Source organism: Poecilia reticulata, linkage group LG23, assembly GCF_000633615.1.
Source record: "Poecilia reticulata strain Guanapo linkage group LG23, Guppy_female_1.0+MT, whole genome shotgun sequence".
Classification (NCBI taxonomy): Eukaryota; Metazoa; Chordata; class Actinopteri; order Cyprinodontiformes; family Poeciliidae; genus Poecilia; species Poecilia reticulata.
The window spans coordinates 9,065,104-9,084,021 of NC_024353.1; the positions used below are offsets into that span (position 1 = coordinate 9,065,104).

The window sequence follows — 18,918 nt, forward strand, 5'->3', positions numbered from 1 at the left end:
TATATATATACAACCAACAATGGATGATGAAATGCGTTCTTAAATACCACCCCTTATATTTTGTTCCTTGCCTCTAAGTTGCTTTTGCAAAATGTAATCCAAGTTTTCATGTAGCTTTTGGAGCGACGGCTTCTTCCTCACTGAGCAGCTTGTCAGGCTGTGTAAGTCCAGGACTCATTTCAGCAAATTCTCCTGTTACCAGCTTCTTTATAAGCTCTTTTGCTGCTGTTGTGGAATTGATACCATCTGAACCGTGATGGGACTTAGTGTGTCACGGAGGCGTGTCTCTCTACCACAGATGTCATGAAGTAACTAATCAGAAGCTACCAATATCCTGACATCTTCATCTGGGAGTTCTTGTTATTCTTGCATTTAGCAAATAAAAATAATTTTGGTTATCTGAACTGCCCTACAATAGGAAAGTGTCGATATGAAAATATTCAAATGTATGAAGGCAACATGCAGGCTACACAAGTTCTCATCTGTTAAATAAGAGTTATTTATTAAATAACATGAACATAAAAAATATTAATTGTTAAAACTAAGTGTATTTTTCTTACAAGACATAGGGGGATATAATACACAATACAAGGACAACTAGGTCTTTCTTTTCATAAAAATAAAATATGATCAAAGTAAGGTTTGAAAACCTAGTTTTATATAAATGTCCTGTCTTTTAAGTGTGTGATTAATCCTGTCGTAAGAATAAATCTATTAACCGGATAATAAATGTTAAAAAAAATTCAAGAATTTTCATTTGTATGATTTACTGTTTTCTCTTTTCTCTCTTTCCAACAAAAACCAGATAATAAAAGACTTTGGTTTCTTTCATGAGTCTCAACTAGACCTTTTGTTTTGAAGGACAATTTTGTTTAGAGACTTCATCATTTATTTTATTTGTTGTTTGTCGTTTTATTTATTTATTTTGGATATTTAAATAGCCTTCCAGCTCCGATGTTAAATGTTCATTGGAATTTAAAGTTTGTTGATCTTTCAGGAAGTATTTTGAAGGAGTTATTTTTTCTGTTCAAATTAATACATTTTTAGTTCCCCGCCATACAACCATACATTTGATCAGCAAAATGGACAGCAAGTACAAATTGTGCTGCTTGTACTTTTTGTACAGCAGCAGGCTAAAAGAAGCGAGGTAATACAAATGGGAAAATAAATATAATGCATCAGGTTTGTGCCGGGGTGCATCAAAGGAAGTGTGAGGTTGGGGTTTTTTAAACCAAACCTCGTCACTGATTCATCGTTCACTGTGGCCTGCCCTTGAGGTGCAAATGTAATCTGATTTGATTTCCTCCCCCACCACGGCCACCTGGTGAGCATAATCATCCCTGGATGCGCTTCCTTTTTCAGTCGGAGCTGAAGGACTTCAAACCTTTATTATTCCGATGCCTCCTGTGGCTCTAAATGGAAGAGTAGACGTTAAGATACTTAAAAAAAAAAAAAACGAATTGTGTTTTGTATGTTTTTGATGGCTTGAGTACCTTTAATTTAAAATTCAAAACATTCACGGGAAATGATTAAAATGTTGTTTTTTTTTACATAAAGATCTCTGGATTATTTTTATTTTTTTTCTTAAACGGATCTCTTTTTTTAAATAAAGCCTCCTGTGGATACATTTGTACACAGCCTGTCTTAAAACAACAACAAAAAAACTTAGGTGCACAAATTTGCATCAGTTTTTAATTTAAATAAAAAGGTTTCTTTAGTCAGACTCTGATCAGCAACCCAAGAGCGACAGCACATCAACTTTCAAAAGCTCAACAGTTTACGCTGCTTTAGATCTGACATCCTTGGAAGTCTCTCTCTTACTCTTTCCCCCGCCATGCTGCTTCTCTCTCCGTGCTTCACAAAAGGCCGACAGATCACCTGAGGGGATTCTGCTTTTCTCCCTTTACGCCGTTCTCACTTTTTTTCCCCTTCCCTTTCTCTCTGAGCTCTCGCTCCCCTCATGCATGCCGACTGCGATAGCTCTCTGCACCGTTTGATCTGCCAGTCTGAAATGATGGAGGGCACAACACAATGCTGCTCATCTCTGGAGAGAGTGTGGCTTTCACTGAGACGGCGACGTATAGCAGAAGACCACATACTCTTCCGCTTAAACACAGCGTCTTGCTAAAGCAGCCAATGCATCAGTACTCTGGGGGATTATGTGTGCAATTTCAGGCAATTTAGCACTGTGAAAAAACAAGATCCTATATGAAAAGTACAAATATGTTTTTTTTAAAAGATGGAAAACGTATGTTAACATTGTCAAAGGAAAGTAAATTCTCTGTTTTTTAAGGTGTTTAAGGTTGTTTTGGGCGCATTATCTTCTCACAATGATTTCTATTTTGCTCTGATAAATAATGACATGGCTCCTTAACACACTTCCTTTGTTAAATTTATTTAATATATATTCACAAAAACAAGGCGAACTGGAAAAAAGCAGAGTCCATGTTAAGCCTGAGTAAAAATATTATGGCTTCATGCTATAACAATTAGATTTTTAGCTTAAAAAAAATCCATTAGCGATATTGAAGCCATTTATTCTTACGGTTTCAGCACTGTCTGGACAATTATGTCATTTTCTGCAGTGTTTTCCATATTTTAATAAGCATGGAGAAAGAAAGTAGTTTTGAAAACTACCTTTAGGCCAAGACTTCATTCCATATCCCATCCTAAATGTTGTCCTTCCTTTTTTCTTCCCCCCTTTCTTCTTTCCTTCTATTTTTCCTTCCTGTTTCTGGGCTTTTTCATTTTCCATCCTTCCTTATGTCTTTGGGTTCCTACGCTATAACTATGGGTTTATTTATGTTTCTCCAAGAGTAAAACTTTTTCCAAGCAGCCAGCTTTATCTGGAGGGAAAAGTGGAGCATCCTTCTTTCAGTCAGTCGTTCTCTGCCCTCTTTAAAAGGACTTGGAAAAAATATGTGACTTAAAAATGGGTAAAATAAAAATAAATTTAAAAAACATCTATATTTTACACTTCACTATACCTTTTTGTATAACTTTCAGTAAAGCAGCAAAAGCCTATCAGGTAGCTTAGTGAAAAAAATAATGAAAAAATGCACTTGCCATTATAAAGACTGCTGCAGACGTCACAGTTTTGTGTTTTTTACTCGAAGCAAACGTCACAACACGGCATTTTTAATACTGGAAGGACATTAGCAAACACGGTAATAATCCTCTGACTGGTTCTTAATCATATGTTCCATTAGGCTGCTTCTGACTGTCAGTTTTTTTAGGATGTAAACAGCGTGGCACCTACTGAGAGAAAGATGGTGATTACAGTAATCAAGACTTTTTCAGCGAGGAAAGCAGAAGACAGGAATTAGGAAACAAGATGAACTGTCACACTCCAACTCAGACGAGTGAGGAGAAGATATTATAATATTTGATAATGTATGAGCTCATGAGTTGGCATATGCATATTTCATAGACTTTCAAGACGCCATGTGGGAGGAGGAGGACACTCTTGTGTGCATAATATGCACAGAGCTGAGGACTGTTTTTTTTAAATATTTTTATCCCTGCATAAAGGCGCGGTATTGTGTAAAATCAATATTTTTGAGCTTTACATTGTTATAATTCCCTCATCAAAAACATACCTGGAGTGTGTGATTCTTTCTTGCATGTTTGAGAAATCCTGTAATAATATCCCATTGCAACAATTGAGCTGTGCAAAACACCTGGGCAGACCTAGCTCCGCCTTCGAGGACGCAGCTCCTCCTTCAAGCTGCAGCTTCCGAGCTTCTGCCTCACAGAGCTCTCCTTCCCCCACTCTGCTCCTTCAAACTAGCCATCAGCAATTGGCAAACACCTGGTGGAACTGCACAACTTTGAGCTCATTGTACGAGCTACTTCTCAGTGCAACGCTGGTAAAAACATTGCTAAAGGGTTAATGGAGGAACCATATTCTGATGACTTCCTGAAGAAGGAGGTTTTGAAAGAGCAGGAGTTTTTAAAGAGACAGAAACTCAATTTCAAGGTGTTAAATTATGAAGTCAAATTTCTTTTAAGCCATATTTGATATATACAGCTTTTTTTTTATATGTATAATTGAAGGTGATGTAGTTACTTAATTGTGCTAGAAAATGGCTCCTGGAAAATACTTACTGCCCCTTTAAATATAGTGTCTAGAAAAAAAACAAAAAACATTTTTAATCTGATCTAAAAAAAAAAAAAATCTCCTTAGGCTTAGAAAGTGTTGAACACCCCCACTTACTGCCTGTTTCCTCCACTCTTTGACTTTGTGGATCCTGTTCGGACTGGGCCTGATGGGATCTTCCCCAGCCCCTCCATCACCATGCAGCCCCCCCTCCCCCCAGCGGTTGTGGGTCGGCACGAGGCTTGGTAATTGATCCCTCTGGGCCCTGCAGATGGATCCAGCTGAGGGCTGAACAGGCTCACCACTAAGCAGACAGCTGCTCAGGCGGGCCCCCGTACAGGCTGATAGAAGGGGAGAAAGATAAAGAAACACTGTTGCCGCTAACGGTTAGCCCCGTCTGCCGGCATCCCACTCTGCAGTGAGCAAACTCAGCACTTTGCTTTGTCTTGAAGCGAACAAGTTCCCTCCATTTTTGGGGAGGTGTTAACAGGGAGTGAAGCAAGAGGAAGGGACATGGTAAAGTCCGTCTTTTAAAGTTCTTATCAGCAAACTAAGAGCCTGTGGGAATAATCTGCTAAGTAAGCTTAAATTTAAGCTTCTTCTGTGCAGCGAGTGGAAAAGTCCACTTTTGTGTTTCAGCCAAGTGTCCACATTGCTTTGCTCTACCGCTTTAACAACTTCAGGATGGATGAGAAGAAAGTGGTTTTATAAGCATCGATTGATGTGGAGTTTATGTTGAGAAACGAACTTTTGAGAGTTGAAACATAATTCAACATGTCAGAATGTCGGCGCTGCAGGTTTTGTCGAAAGCTCTTAAAATGTTACTATTTATCTAAATGTGGTATTTAACCTTTATTTAAAAGCCTTTCTGTTTCTACTGAGATTGAAAATGAATAATAGCTCAAGAAAGGTAAGCAGTGTTTCTTTGGCTTGCACCAGTCTTCCACAGCTTAATTCAATCCTATTAGCAACAAAAAATATATGGAAAGAGCAATAAATTAATACATTTACGCATTATGTTGTGTTAAGATACTGCTTTATAAACAAGTAAAAGCTTTTTTTTTCTTGATTTAAGTGAGTTGACAGTTTCCGAACATCTCAGGTTTCCAGGGAGTTGGTTCCATTTTACGAGCGGCACCTGATTGATTTTCCATAGATCTGTAATGACACAGATACAATAATAAAAGAATCCTCTAGTTCTTTATGTGCTCTGCTCTGACAGGAAACCCTAATGTGATCATGAGTTTTAAGGCAAGGTTGTTACAGTTGAGTTCTGCGTTCATATCCACACCAAGTGTTTTGCATTCTTACTGGACTTTAAAGAATTTTAACAAAGAAAAAATGTATTTTTTTTTTTTGTTACCAATTTCATGTCAATCCATCTCTATGTGCTGTTGACTCTCGTTTGGTGTCGTTTATTGGATTAGATTGAAGTGTGAGAAAATAATCCTTGCCTTTCTACTTCCAAATTCTGGAGGTAATCTCTGATAAACCAGAACAACACAGAACATACTTTCCCTAATTCTAATCTTTTTACAGCAACTCCATGGCTATTTCAAACGATCTTTTGAATGCTGCATATCAACATTTTAACAATGCCAGAGCTCAACTACCATTCTTACACCAACACAAGCCCAGAACAACCTGTAAATTAAAGGCACCAGTTTCCCTTCTAGATAAGTTGGTAGTGGTGGTGTTGATGGGGGATGAGACTGTCTAAATTTGAGACCTGATAACCATCGCCCCCTTCCCCTCTTCCTCTCTTCCTTCAGGCTCTATGACGCGACAAGAGTTCCCCTCAACATTCTTGCACTATGGAGAGCATTGATGACCCCTTGACAGACAGCCAAAACCCACCAACCAACACCACCACCCACCAACACAACAGCAGCTCCACCCTAACCCTGGTCGCAGAGCACCAAGGGCTTCTTTGACGCTGCAAGGTACAATAAAAACCCTGTTTTAAAAACCCTTATGTTTTTTTTATTTTAAAGAAAGCTCATTTAAATCATTGACCAGGCCGGGAAAACCTTGAACATGACATCAATTAAGACTGAGGAAGCAGTGCAGCAGAGGTAAGAAATACTGCCACCTGCAGGTGGGAAAACAAACTAGCATACAACTGAAAATGATCACACTTATTTTAACGTATCACGCTATTATTTGAATTATTGTTTTTTATCGCAGCAGGTGTATGCCTAACTCTGATAGATGTATTGAACAGCTAATCAAATCTTGCTTTAAATTTCTCCACAACTTTATTCCTGGCCTGTTTGCTGTGTTACTTTGTCTTCATGATGCTTTTAGTTCAGTGGGCTACGGCAGCTCTGGAGGGAAGTGCTTGCATGAAAGTTTTAGAATTGAAATTGTAAAAAAAATAATAAAAAATCATCGGTAAAGCATGTATATTTTTTCCACTCTATAGACATCAGAGTGTGAAGACATTTACGAGGCACTTTATTCATAGGGATGTGTTTATAGCCTTATCCTACAAGCATACAAACAGTGTTTGCTTGCCTGTTTGTTTGGCTTACTCATTTTCTCTTGTGTATGTTTAGCCACTGAAAATCCATGTGTGCAGCAAATCTAATAACACTACCCCCCCTCCGCACCCCCCTAACTTTTATAGGCACACCTTATATTTTCCCTTACAATTGCTTCGCTGCGACAGGTTGCATCAGGCTGACGAACAACGCAGGGCGCCAGACAGACCAGGATATTAATACATGCGACTGGGAAATAGAGAGTCGCCGCGCTGTAAATTTAACATGCGGCACAATAAAAGGGTTGAGGCCGAAGTCGTAAAGATGGCCGCTCTCACGGAGAAAGCCGGCCTCGTCTGTTGAGTCAATACTGTCGCCATTTATGGCCGGTGTTATGATTCGCTTTTAAAGCAAAGATTTGATCCTGCTGCTTTTCTGTCCAGACGAGTGTGTCCACAGCAGATGCCAGACTATATTTAGACACAGAGCTCGATTCCTGTTGTCGACTCTTACAGCTGTAGTGCACAGCGCTGTTTACTCAGACAGGATAGAAGCATTTGGTCCTTTAATTGAGTCTCTCTCTGTTTACACTACCATGCAAAAGTATTCCTACCTGTTAACATTTTCTGCATTTTAACGTCATACTTTGTATTTTATTGGGGTTTTATGTAAGGGAAATAATTTGTTTTTTGACCATTTTCATAAATAAAATGTTAAAATGTGCACCCTGCACTGAACCCCTTTCAATGCGAGACCCCTAAATAAAATCCAGTGTCAAGTTGATGTTCACTCTACTGAGTTGTTGGTGACATACCCCAATTAGATTTTTGCCTTGCAGTAGAAATAGAAGTCAAAGGCAGTTCTATGAAGTATTTGTTTAAAAAAAAAAAAAAAAAAAACTCATCCATTATTTTACTTCCTTTTTGCATTTTCTGTAGATGTTGCATCTAAAATCCCAATAACATTTATCATTGTAAGAAGCCAAAATGTGAAACAGATTGCAAGGTGTAAATTATTTTTTTGACATACAAATGTTCAAGCTGGAACCTTTGTATTTGTTTCTGGTACATCCGTAAACCACTTCTTAGCCCACTGACATTAAGTTTTGCTTCAAAACACAATCTAACAAGATGCTTGTTGTCTGCATGTTTTACAGACATTTAGATCATCACTGGAGGTATTCAAGCCCAAAATCTAACTTTATTCTGTTGATTTGTTGACTGAAACTCAGTTTAAGACAATCTGATGCCTACATCAGTTTGTAGCAACAACTAATTTGCAACCTGATCCTAGAAGGACCTTTGACAGTTACTTTTATTGAACATTTAAGATGAACATTAAATACAATAAAATAACCAAAATACAAAACAATGAGATATCCCCATTGCTAATGTCAGCATCTACAGTTCACATTTCCAAAGGAGTATCTTTTTAAAGATCAATAATCACGGGTTGGTTAAAATTGAAAGCAGAATAGATGCAATAGCACTTTGCACCAATCTGATAGCTGAATAACCTAAATAACAGATTAAAAACTATAAATATCTTTCAGTTCCCATGTAGATTTATTATTTAGCACCAAAAAGTATTTCTTATTTAACAAATATATGGTTTTTGATTAAAATGCAATTAATTACAGACCCTTCAATTTACTCAGTAAATATGTTTGACAGTTCCAAGAAGTTATTTAGTGTCCTAAACAAATCAGTGCCGTTCTGCTGCAAATGCCACCAGGAGTAAATCTGCTCCAATGTTTCCTCCTGAGAACTGAGTCCTGATCCTATTGTTGAATGCAGAGTGAAATGTGTTTACTTTGATGTTCTGAGGAAATGCGCTTTGAAAGGCCTGATAATGACATAACACCCCCGATAGCTTTGAACTCCCCCATCCTAATGTGAGACAGGGACCGGCGTCTGGAGGCCCATGCATACATGTTCATGGATTTTGATCTTGGCATCTGCTTCAGGCATTATCCCAACATCACAGCATGTAATGAGCAATTTCCCGTCCCTTATTAACCTGTGGATCGTTCCTAACCTACTTGTTCTCTTATGAATATTCATCCGGAAAAACTATTGTGCTGCAGCAAGACGGAGAACGCGCTTCAGTGCAAAAAGACTTGGGACATGAAACAAGGAGAGGTTCGCACCAAGCAATGCGTTGTGATGCAAAAAGCAAGGTCAGATTTGTCAAACTGTGTAAAGATTGTACAAAATCATTTCGTCATTCGGCTGTTGCATTATTCACGTCGAACAAGAATGAGTACTTTGGAGAGCCCGTGTAGATTTGTTGTCTTTGAAGTGTGTCCATTCACACGTTCACCGTGGGTCTCGGCACAGTGACATTTTGAAAGGGAGTCAGGAAGAGTTCACACAGAAAATGTCAACCCAGAACTGCCATATTTGCACATTTTCACTCCTGGAACTCCTGTCAACATCTATGTTGTGCGCGTACAGTTTTCATCCACTTGCAAACATATTCAGTCAGAACAACTGCGGATGCAATGCACATTTCCATGCATCAATCAAAGCCCCAAGGGAAAAGAATCTCCAAGTAACATAGCTGAAATCGAATGTCTTCCTCATCCTCAAACTAATCCTCCCAGGCACGTATTGATACGAATCGAGTGAATTGTTTGGCCGCTCTGTAACAAGAGAAAATTGCATGTTAACACAGATGAATTTTGTTTGTCATATTCCCTAAAGAATCCTCCTGCAGTTATAAATCTGACTTAACAGCTTCATTTATTGTCACATGGATGCATCAAGTTACTTTGGCCCAAGGTGTTTCTGTTTGAGTCGGGTCAGTATGACTTACACACCTACATATTGTCATTTTGTTAATTCTGATCAGATTGAAAAAATCCATGGACTCCTAGGTCCTGTACATGTAGATAAAACATGATTTGATGTAGGTATTTTTATTTGTTCTCTTACAAATTCAAAGACATACCTTTAGGGCTATTTGGTCTGCTGCTCTTTGAAGGTTAGGGTTCTTCTAATCATAATTTTAAATTTTTTTTTACATCTTATCTGATGAACCTCAAGTAACTATTACTTCAGGCATCTTTTTAATTTTTTTTATTTTTTTGCAATTATATAATTTTGTATGAACTTTGCACCTGCTTTTAATAGAGCGCCCACGTTTTCCTAAAATGAGATTTGTGTATGGTAATAACAGTAAACTATTTACTACAGTATAAATGTGAGCAAAAAATGTGAACGAAATCATAGAAAACTTACTATGCAGCTAGTCTTGCATTTCTTCTCTCTAACATCTCTGCAGTTATTCTACCTTTTTTTTTTCTTCATTTGTGTAATTTAAATGCCATTATGCCCACTAGGAGGCTCTAAAAGACCAACACTGTGGCATCAAAAACTTGTCTGGCCAAGCAGTTTGCTGTCATGACTTTTACCTTTTACCTTTAATGATTTAGCTCATTTGATGTCCAGGTCCAACAAAACCATGACATTATCTCCAATAAACCGAGAGTCAGCGGGATGTTTAATATTCCCAAAGCATAAGACAATGTCATCTGTGATACATGATAGTACTCCATTCAACACCTGCCTCTTTCATGGCAAATTGCACCCTGTGAAATCGTCAAGAGTTTATTATTATGAATTAGGCTTCGGTGGCTGTGCAGCGCTCCTGGAAGGCATCGGTACCTCTATCAAGTTAACTGTGTGACTGGCAGTGGCCAGATGGTGAGGAAGCTGCTGGAAGAAGCTCTCTGTTGTAGATTATGTTTTTCGCACGGTCTCTGCACTGTTACTAACTGCTTTTATTAGCTTACACTCACTAAATATGTCTAAATATTTGATTTGCAAAACACTCTTACAGTGCAATCAGAGGGCTGTAATTAACATCCTCATTTGCACGGGAACAACGGCTAAATGTGATTTTCATGACAAGGGAACGCACGGAACAAAAGAAACCTTTTTGTTTTCTAGGCAAGTGTTGGAGAAAAAAAGCAACATGGCATTTATATAAATGATGAAAGACTGAAGCAAGCTGTTTGCAAGTTTAAAACTACTTTTTAAAAAGATAGTTGGTGCTTTTTCCTTTCATTCACCTGACTGCAGTTCTTTGAGACATAAAGGGGAAATTACCTTTGCAACAGCCCCTATTTTGTAGATCTAAATTTTTTATTTTGCCTCATTGTTTTCACAAGTAAATGTAAAATGCAGTTGATTTAGAAAATGATATGTTGTTTTAATAGTTTTTACTTAAAACTTTTCTTAAAACTAGTCTAAATTGAGATTTCAGAGGTTTCTCTCGAGATTAACTCAACAAAACCATTGGCAAATGTTTAAAGTAATACCAATATTTTCATACCCATACATTGTGCGGAAGCTGAGAGCGTACGTTTTCTGCATGTACATTTTGCCAATGGCTGTATCGAGATGAGTTCATTTCCTAATAGTTTTGTCACCATGACGAGTTAATCTGGAGGAAACGTTTGGATTCCTGAGATTAACTCGTTATCTTAACAAAACCATCGGAAATGAACTCGTTATTTTGAGAAATTAGCCTACCTTGAGAAACTCATTGGAAAACTAACTTATTTCAGGAAAACGGAAAATTACCTCGAGAAAACCTTTGAGAAAAAGCATAAGCGGAGAACGTCAGCTTTCCGCTTCCATAGAATTGTCATTTCATTCCAAACATTTCATGCATGTAAACAAACCATCTGAAACCAATCTTCCCATTTTTTTCCCACTTGGGCCCAATTTTGATTCTCTAGTTTTTGCCATTTACAAATTTAAAATCTTTGTTTGTAGTCTAAATATAAAGTTTTAAATGAGTAGGAAGAGCAAAATGTGACGTATGTTTCTTTGTAGGCCAGTATGAACGTTTCACAACATCTCCACTCAGCCGGTATGAAATGTCAGTAAGTTGGATGGCAATTGACACAATAAGCTCAAAACATCCTGTGTTTCTACATGTTGCCATTTTGTCTCATCCCACAAAAGGTAATCATGCCTCACCACTTTGTCTAATACCTTTAATGTGAACAATTTCGAATGATACACATTTTGATTTATTGTCTTTATACATTTCTGATATTTTAAAAGCTGAGTCTGCTATTGTCAAAAAGAAATTGAATTATTTACTCACTGTGTCGTGGCCCATTTTTTCAGTAATTTGTACTCAAGAGTGTGGAAAGGAGAACTGCAAGTCCTAAACGGATCTCCATCAGGCCTTTTGGAAATCCAGTGTTGACTCCAGCACCATCTGTTTCCACACAACGCTAACAGATCAGATGATGGATCATGAGTCAGTCTGGCAACAGGTTTGCTGGAAGAAAATACAAATGGCAGCATTTTGTTTTGTAAACAGAATAATTAATAGGCTAAGGATAGCAACCCATAGCTTAACCCATAGCTTAACCCATAGCTTAACCTAGCATACAGACAGCATGCAGCTGTCTGAAGTTAAAAATAATAAGCTAAAACAGACTTCAATTGGATTGATTTTTTTGTTTTTATTTTTTTTTTTACCAACACAAAAATTGCATAATTATGGGGAAATGAAAGTTGATTTTTGGTTGTTTTTTAAGAATAAGAATCAAGAGTCAAAGATGTCATTTGAGGGAATGTGACTTTGTCCATCTAGACCAGGGGTGGGCAAACTTGGTCCTCGAGGGCCGATGTCTCTCTGGTCCAGCAACAGCTGAATCACCTCCTGAGTGCAGTCTGGTTCTCCAGAGTCCTGCTAACGACCTCATTATTTGAGTCAGGTGTGTTGAAGTAGAGACGCATCTATAAGTTGCAGGACTCCGGCCCTCCAGGCCTGGAGTTGCCCGCCCCTGATCTAGACTAAGATTTTTTACTTAATCTTCGCAAAAATATCGCAAACTCAGATTGAATGGTGCATCTGCAAATTGCAATTTTCTTGCCACAAACTAATTTTTATTAATTCTAGAATTTGACAAGCGTTTAACATGTTTATGCCTTGTTCAAATCTATTTGAAACTCTCAGTCATCAGTCTTTTGCAGTCTTCATCTAAGCACGTTGAACTGTCTTTGTTTAAAGAGGTGCTATACAAACAAAACGTATTACAGTTGAAAACGGATATTTACATTCGCTGAATAAAAAGCCACAAACATGTCTTTTATTCTCACTTTCTGAACTTAACTCACCAAATTGACCCAAGTTATTAAATGCAGTTATCCAAATATATGCAGACTTTTTTTGTTGCAAAGTTTTCCGGCACACAGCAAATAGAAATATTTTTTGTAATTTTAACTAAAACTAAATCAAGAAAAGTTTCATCTGATTTAAGGGGTTTGATTTGATGTGAGGTGTTTCAGTCAGTAAGAAAAAAAAATCTTTGTCTGGTTTCAACAGTATTTTCACTGCCAAAAATGAGCATCCCAACATCACGTGTCGCCATGACACCCCCAAAGGGTCTGAGCGCCTTGTTTTGCAGGTTTGTCCAACATATCTTGTGGCAAAGTGGCTTCATCAGGCTTTCCTTCAGCTGTTGCATTCAGATTTAATAGTAGTTGTCCTTTCAACAAATTCTCCCTGTAAACCTTTGCAGCTTCTCAAAAGTTACTCCATACTTATCTGTGCTGAAGAAAATCAAAGTTTGACCATCATAGGCCACAATGGTAACTGTGTTTTCAGGGTGATGTGAGGAGTTTGTTACCATACTCTGACTTTTGAAGTTTAAAGTGTCGAAAAGGTATGAATTTCTAAGCTAGGCACTATGCCTACCAAATAAGCTGCTACATAAATGCTCAGAGTTATTTCTTTTGTGAGGTAAAAAGCCTAATTTATGTTTCTCTCGTGTGTTTTCAGGTGTCATAACACAACCAGAGGTGCCAAACAGAGGAGTGACCGACGGAGGGAGTTTGTGCTCCTGAGGGATTTCGGACAAACTCACTATTAAAACACTTCCCACCTCCAGTGACTCGCGCCTCTGACCGCTCCCTCACGCCGTCTGTCAGCGGGTCAGCGCCTTCCTCCTCGTCAATGCATCTGCCTGTTCGATGAAAAACTTTTATTACGCCGCAGAGGACCGGACACCTTAAAATGCTTTTTGTTTTTTTGGGTTTTTTTGTCATTGGAAGTCCAATTTTTAAGGAGCTGCTCGCTGCATTTTCAAAACAAAAAAAAAAGGGATTCCCCCACCACCAAACACCATCGCCACCTCTCCAAGTCTTTCTGTAGTGCGGGAGTTTCCAGAGCACAGCTGGGATCATTACAGACCGAACCGTGTTGCTTCAGACCACTTGATGAGGCCGTAAAAACCAAACTGTGCGCTCTCTGCTGTGAATAGGCCTTCTGCTGGAGTCAAACTCCTTTATTTTTATAGACCAAAGAGCAAAACGACAACAAATATGATCATTAGTACAAGAGGTGGCAAAAGAGACCTCTTCCTCTTTGGGGTGGTTGCTACAAAATCTCTCCACGCGAACAATCGAATTAATGGAGTCCTTTTAAAACCTTCTGGACTTTTTTTTTTTTTTTTCTTCAGGCTGAAGCCCACAACTTGTATTTTGGAACTGGAACTATAGGTACTGCATACGTATAACTATGTATCAACAACAAAAAAAAAAACAAAAAACAAAAATCTGATTTGTGATTTTTCAGTAGCTATGGTTTTCGGACAGAATCACGTCGAAGGAAACGCTACACGTCTACGGAGAGTACGGACGGATACTGTCGAGTCGGAACGGGAAGAGCGAAGAATTGCCATTAAATGTATTTTGAAAGGCCCTTAAAAAGTTATATATTTAACAATTTTATATGTTGTACCTTTGTAGAGAAGCTTATTGGACTTAAATGTGGTCACAATGGCAGTTTAGTAGAACGTGAACAAACGCTGTTCTCATTACTGCTGGCTCGTAGTCTATGGTTTTCTGTTCACACCTCGGTAGCTGCTTTCTTTTCATGGTCATCTACAAGTCAGTCTTATTAGAACCATTAACGACAAGAAAAAAAAAGAGAAAAAAAAGGAGAGCGACACAATTTCTTGAGGACTGATGTGCAGCCAACAGAACATTGTAAATCTATGGTAGTGAGTGGACGCCATTGAAATCTGCTAATTTGCTATGATATTGTATTGTACACGATGTGGAATACTGATTCATTTCCCCCTCAACGGGTTTTGATCTCTTAATTTATTTTGGTGCTTGTGTTCGTTCGCACAAATCCAGCCTCTCTCCGTTGGCGATCCGGACAATGAAGGAAGCAGAGAGGAACGGTACCGAAAGGAAGCACTGCAAACATAGTCATATAAATACATTTTTTTATCATGAAATATTTTAAGAATAAATTAAATACATGGAAAAAACAAAAAAACAAAACAAGAAACGTGCAGGTGGTTTCGGTGGCGCGAGGTCTGGTTTCCGTTCATGAATGTGTGTTTCATTTGTTTTGCAGGTTTTCAGGTATTTTTTACAGATTATTTTTCAGAACGAAGACCTGGGCAGCTCATCTTTTTTTTTTCAGATCTCTGAAGACAGCTGAACATGTCAGCATTTTCTAATAATTAATGTCCATTTTGTGACATTTTACAGTCATAAAAAGCACAGTGCCTTGCGCTGCACCATGAAAGGAAAAGGCATAAAAAGCTCTGAAGACGACACCGAATGTGACTTCCTCCTTCATGAAATGTAAACAACGATGGAGCGGCGTCAAATTTTAGCAGTTTCTCTTTTGTCTTTGGTAAAACACCCCGACCCACTTGTACAGCTAACGTTAGACTCATGCAATTGTTTTGGTTATATTTATTTACCCAGAATGCCCTGCGCTATAGTCCACCTCCCAATTTTGGAGCCATCTCCAGACAGAAGAATCAGAGTTCACTTCAACCAGACGGTTTTTAGGTGGACCAGAGTACAATCTGACATTCAAACCTCCTCAAACAAACCGGATGTTCTGGGCATGGAGTACCTTTTATGGAAAACAAAGGATACATTTTACTGCAGCAGTATCACAGCTTTACCAAGGAGCGAAACTGATAAACAGTTGAGCCCTGGACCAGAATTACTTTCCATACAAAACGGTAAACAACATTATCAATGAATCCATGCAGGAAAAAAAATATCTGGGTGGAATTGAGCTGTTTTTATTTGACTTCTTTAAGCGCATCAAGAAATTCAGTTCTTAATTCTGCAGGAAAAATGATGCAAAACACTTTAACGCAGTAAACTTTGACTACAATTTTTATCTAGGACACAGGATAAAAACAAGGTAATCTTTAGAAAATGTGTAAATTCGTTAGATATCTTTTTTATATTTGATATGAAAACATAAATTGAGTCGATGGAATAAGAAGTAAACCAAGAAGGCTGCAGCAAACTTTTTGATGTGTGGAAGTTGTAAAGATTAGAAACACAACAGCATCATTATGTTTTCTGAATCATTTATCTGACTCAGTCACTGTAGATCTGATGGCCCCAGAACATGTCAGTTATTTCATGCAGAAAAATCAGCACTTTAATTCTTAGAAAGCAGAAGCTTTACCCCCTTTTTTCCTTTGATCTGATTAAAATATTCTGTAGAAGACAATATAAACGTAGCAGGCATGGAAGTTACTCCTTAGATGTAGTCTCTTTATTTCTCAACTAGCTGCTTGGTGCTGTAGGGATATTTTTAATAAATGAGACTCTAATTATCTGCACGATATGTTTTGAGGATTATCCGACAATGTTCACCGTTATGCCGTTTCATCTTCTAATCTGATAAGGACAGATCATCGTGGGGTTCCTTCATTATCTGCATCCATGTTCTTAAGAGACCTGCAGAGTGTGAATATCGGTAGATTTGAAAGATTGGGGCTCTTTTTCCACTTCTCTTTGAAAAACTGTTCTCCCTCTTACTGATTTCTTCCATTTTTGTCACAATTAAACCCATCAGATAAACTAATTAAATTTTAGGGCACGTGTCCATTTAGTTAAAGGTTCTGGTGAGCAGAGCCTGCAGAGGCGACACAAGCATCCTGCAGTAAACCAGGCCAGATAAATCTCTGAAATACCAATACTGCATCGCGCTGCACAAAATATTATTATTTCCTTTGATGGATAACATTTACCTGCTAATTCACATCTCATACTACGAGTCTTTGTTTACAATATAAATCTGATTAAGTGCAGCCATCGCAGCGCAAGTTGGATCGATACACAATATGGCCAACACAGCTGCTTGCCTCACCAGGATGCTTTCACAGTGCCAATATCTTCAGCCTATAAAACAGTTCAGATTCTCTCGGCATGGCTGGTAATCTGTGAGGTTTAGGACAGCGGGAGAACAAACACTGACTCAGTGGGTGACATGTTTGCAACCTTAGAAAAAAAAAAGTTCAAGCACTTTTTTTATTTTCCATATTGCTATTCACCAAATTCCACTTCAGACATTTTAATAACGGTTTTCCCGATCTCTGCTCTGTTTGTGTGCTGCGTCTGTCATTGGGCTTCATTGCTGACATCATGCTGTCATTTGGAGCTAATTTTCAACGCCATAGATGGTTTGCGGCATTTTAGTTGATTTTCAACAGGCTCTCTGTAGTTTGAGCTGATTTTTGACATCAGTTGATTTGTCACTGATTTTTGATGCCATTTCGATGCATCATTTGAGCTCATTTGTGACATGCTAATGCTACGTCTCCTGCTCATTTTCAACATCCCATGTGACATTTTACCTCATTGTCTACCTCATGCTATACTGTGTCTCATTTGGCTTCATTTTTAACGTCATACTTACCTCGTTTTAGACGGCATTTTACTTCTTTCATGTCAGTGTCATGTTAGAGTATACTACATGACATTTTAACTCATTTTAGACATTATGCTAACCTTGTCATTTGAGCTGAATTTTGACTTTATACTATGCTGTATAATTTTCAAAGTCATGCATTGCTACATTAGTTTACCTCATTTAGTACAGAATAACATTAACAATGACAAATTATTGTTAATGTCATTTTATATTATTCATTTGAGCTTATTTTCAACAACAAGCCATGCTGTCATTTTACTTGATTTTTAACGTAGATTGTACATACTGTACGATCTAAAATATGTATGATGTCAAAATTAGGTGCAAATGAGACAGTATAGCATGGCCTCTAGAATTATGTCTCATTTGAACTCTATTTCAATGCCATACTGTGCTATGTGTCATTTCGCCTCATTTTAGAGGTCATGCTATGCTATGTCTCATTTTGTCACATTTTAAAAGTAATACATATGTGTAATTTCGCCTCAATTTTGACATTAGTATTCTGTCTCATTTCACCTCATTTTAGAGGTCATGCTATGACATATTAGTATATCAACATATTGGTATATGTGTCATTTTGCCACAGTTTAGAGGTCATGACCTCTAAAATGAGGCTAAATGACATAGTATAAAATGACACATATTATACTAATATGTCGAAATTGGGGCAAAATGACTGATCTCTAAAATGACGTTGAAATTGAGGCAAAATGACAAGTAAAAAAGCATAACCTCTAAAAATGATGCAAAATGAGACATAGAATAGCATGAATTATAAAATGGCTTCGTATATGGTGTGATGGTGAAAATGAGGCAAAATTACACATAGAATATATCATGATGTTGAAATGAGGTAAAATTACACAGCATATTATGATGTAGAAAAAGGTAAACTGACGCATAGTATATTTGGGTGTCAAAATTTAGGTAAAATAACATAGTATAATACTTAAATGTAAAATGACACATTGTATGCTATCACTTCAAAAATTTGGCAACATTTTCATAAAAATTTCGATGTTTTATGACACTGAAATTGAGGTAAAATGGCACAACGGAAAAGAGTGAAACTGACACAATGTCGTCGAAATTCAGTATATAATATGATGTTGAAAATGAAGTAAAATTACACGTAGAATATATCATGATGTTGAAATGAGGTAAAATGACCCACATCAAAAATGAGGCCAACTGAGACATGGTATAATATGACATTGAAAATTAGGTAAAATGTCACAGTATTCTATGACAAGGAAAATGATGACGTTCAAAATGGGCGAAAATGACTCAAAGTATAAAATGATGTAAAAAATTAGGTGGAAAGAGAAATAGTATAGCATGACGTTGAAAATCACTCAACAGACATTGTAGGTTGAAAATGACAGAGAAAATGAGCTCAGACATACCCAGCATGACATCGGCGTCACTGTCGGTCATTTTCAAGGACCGAAAACCTCAATTGACATGACTTGGTGGAAATTCTTTAGCAGCCTATGGCGAGTTTTCCTCCAGGACCCCACAGGATGATGCTGCCTATTAAAACAAAACAACAAAAATCATTTAGACTGGAAAGTTAAATTTTGGTCTCAGTGAAACATA

At 37.7% G+C, this 18,918-nt stretch overlaps 1 protein-coding gene and 1 long non-coding RNA gene across 6 annotated transcripts in view; one reads left to right on the forward strand and one right to left on the reverse strand.

Annotated features, from left to right (window-relative positions):
- The window catches only part of tafa5a (TAFA chemokine like family member 5a), a 160,106-nt gene extending 145,408 nt beyond the window's left edge, over positions 1-14,698 (forward strand). For 3 of the 5 annotated variants that reach the window (XM_008401147.2, XM_008401148.2, XM_008401144.2), the window contains exons 4-5: positions 5,872-6,042; positions 13,393-14,698. In XM_008401147.2, coding sequence (XP_008399369.1) covers positions 5,872-5,880 — 9 coding nt within the window. In that variant the 3' untranslated portion in view covers positions 5,881-6,042; positions 13,393-14,698. Of the gene's footprint in view, positions 1-5,871; positions 6,043-6,118; positions 6,175-13,392 lie in introns of all 5 variants that reach the window. The other 2 variants (XM_008401145.2, XM_008401146.2) reach the window with 2 other exon arrangements.
- LOC103459522 (uncharacterized) overlaps positions 14,050-18,918 on the reverse strand; it is a 97,280-nt gene continuing 92,411 nt past the window's right edge. The window contains exon 5 of the long non-coding RNA XR_001776222.1: positions 14,050-18,852. This is a non-coding gene — a long non-coding RNA (uncharacterized LOC103459522). The remainder of the gene's footprint in view (positions 18,853-18,918) is intronic.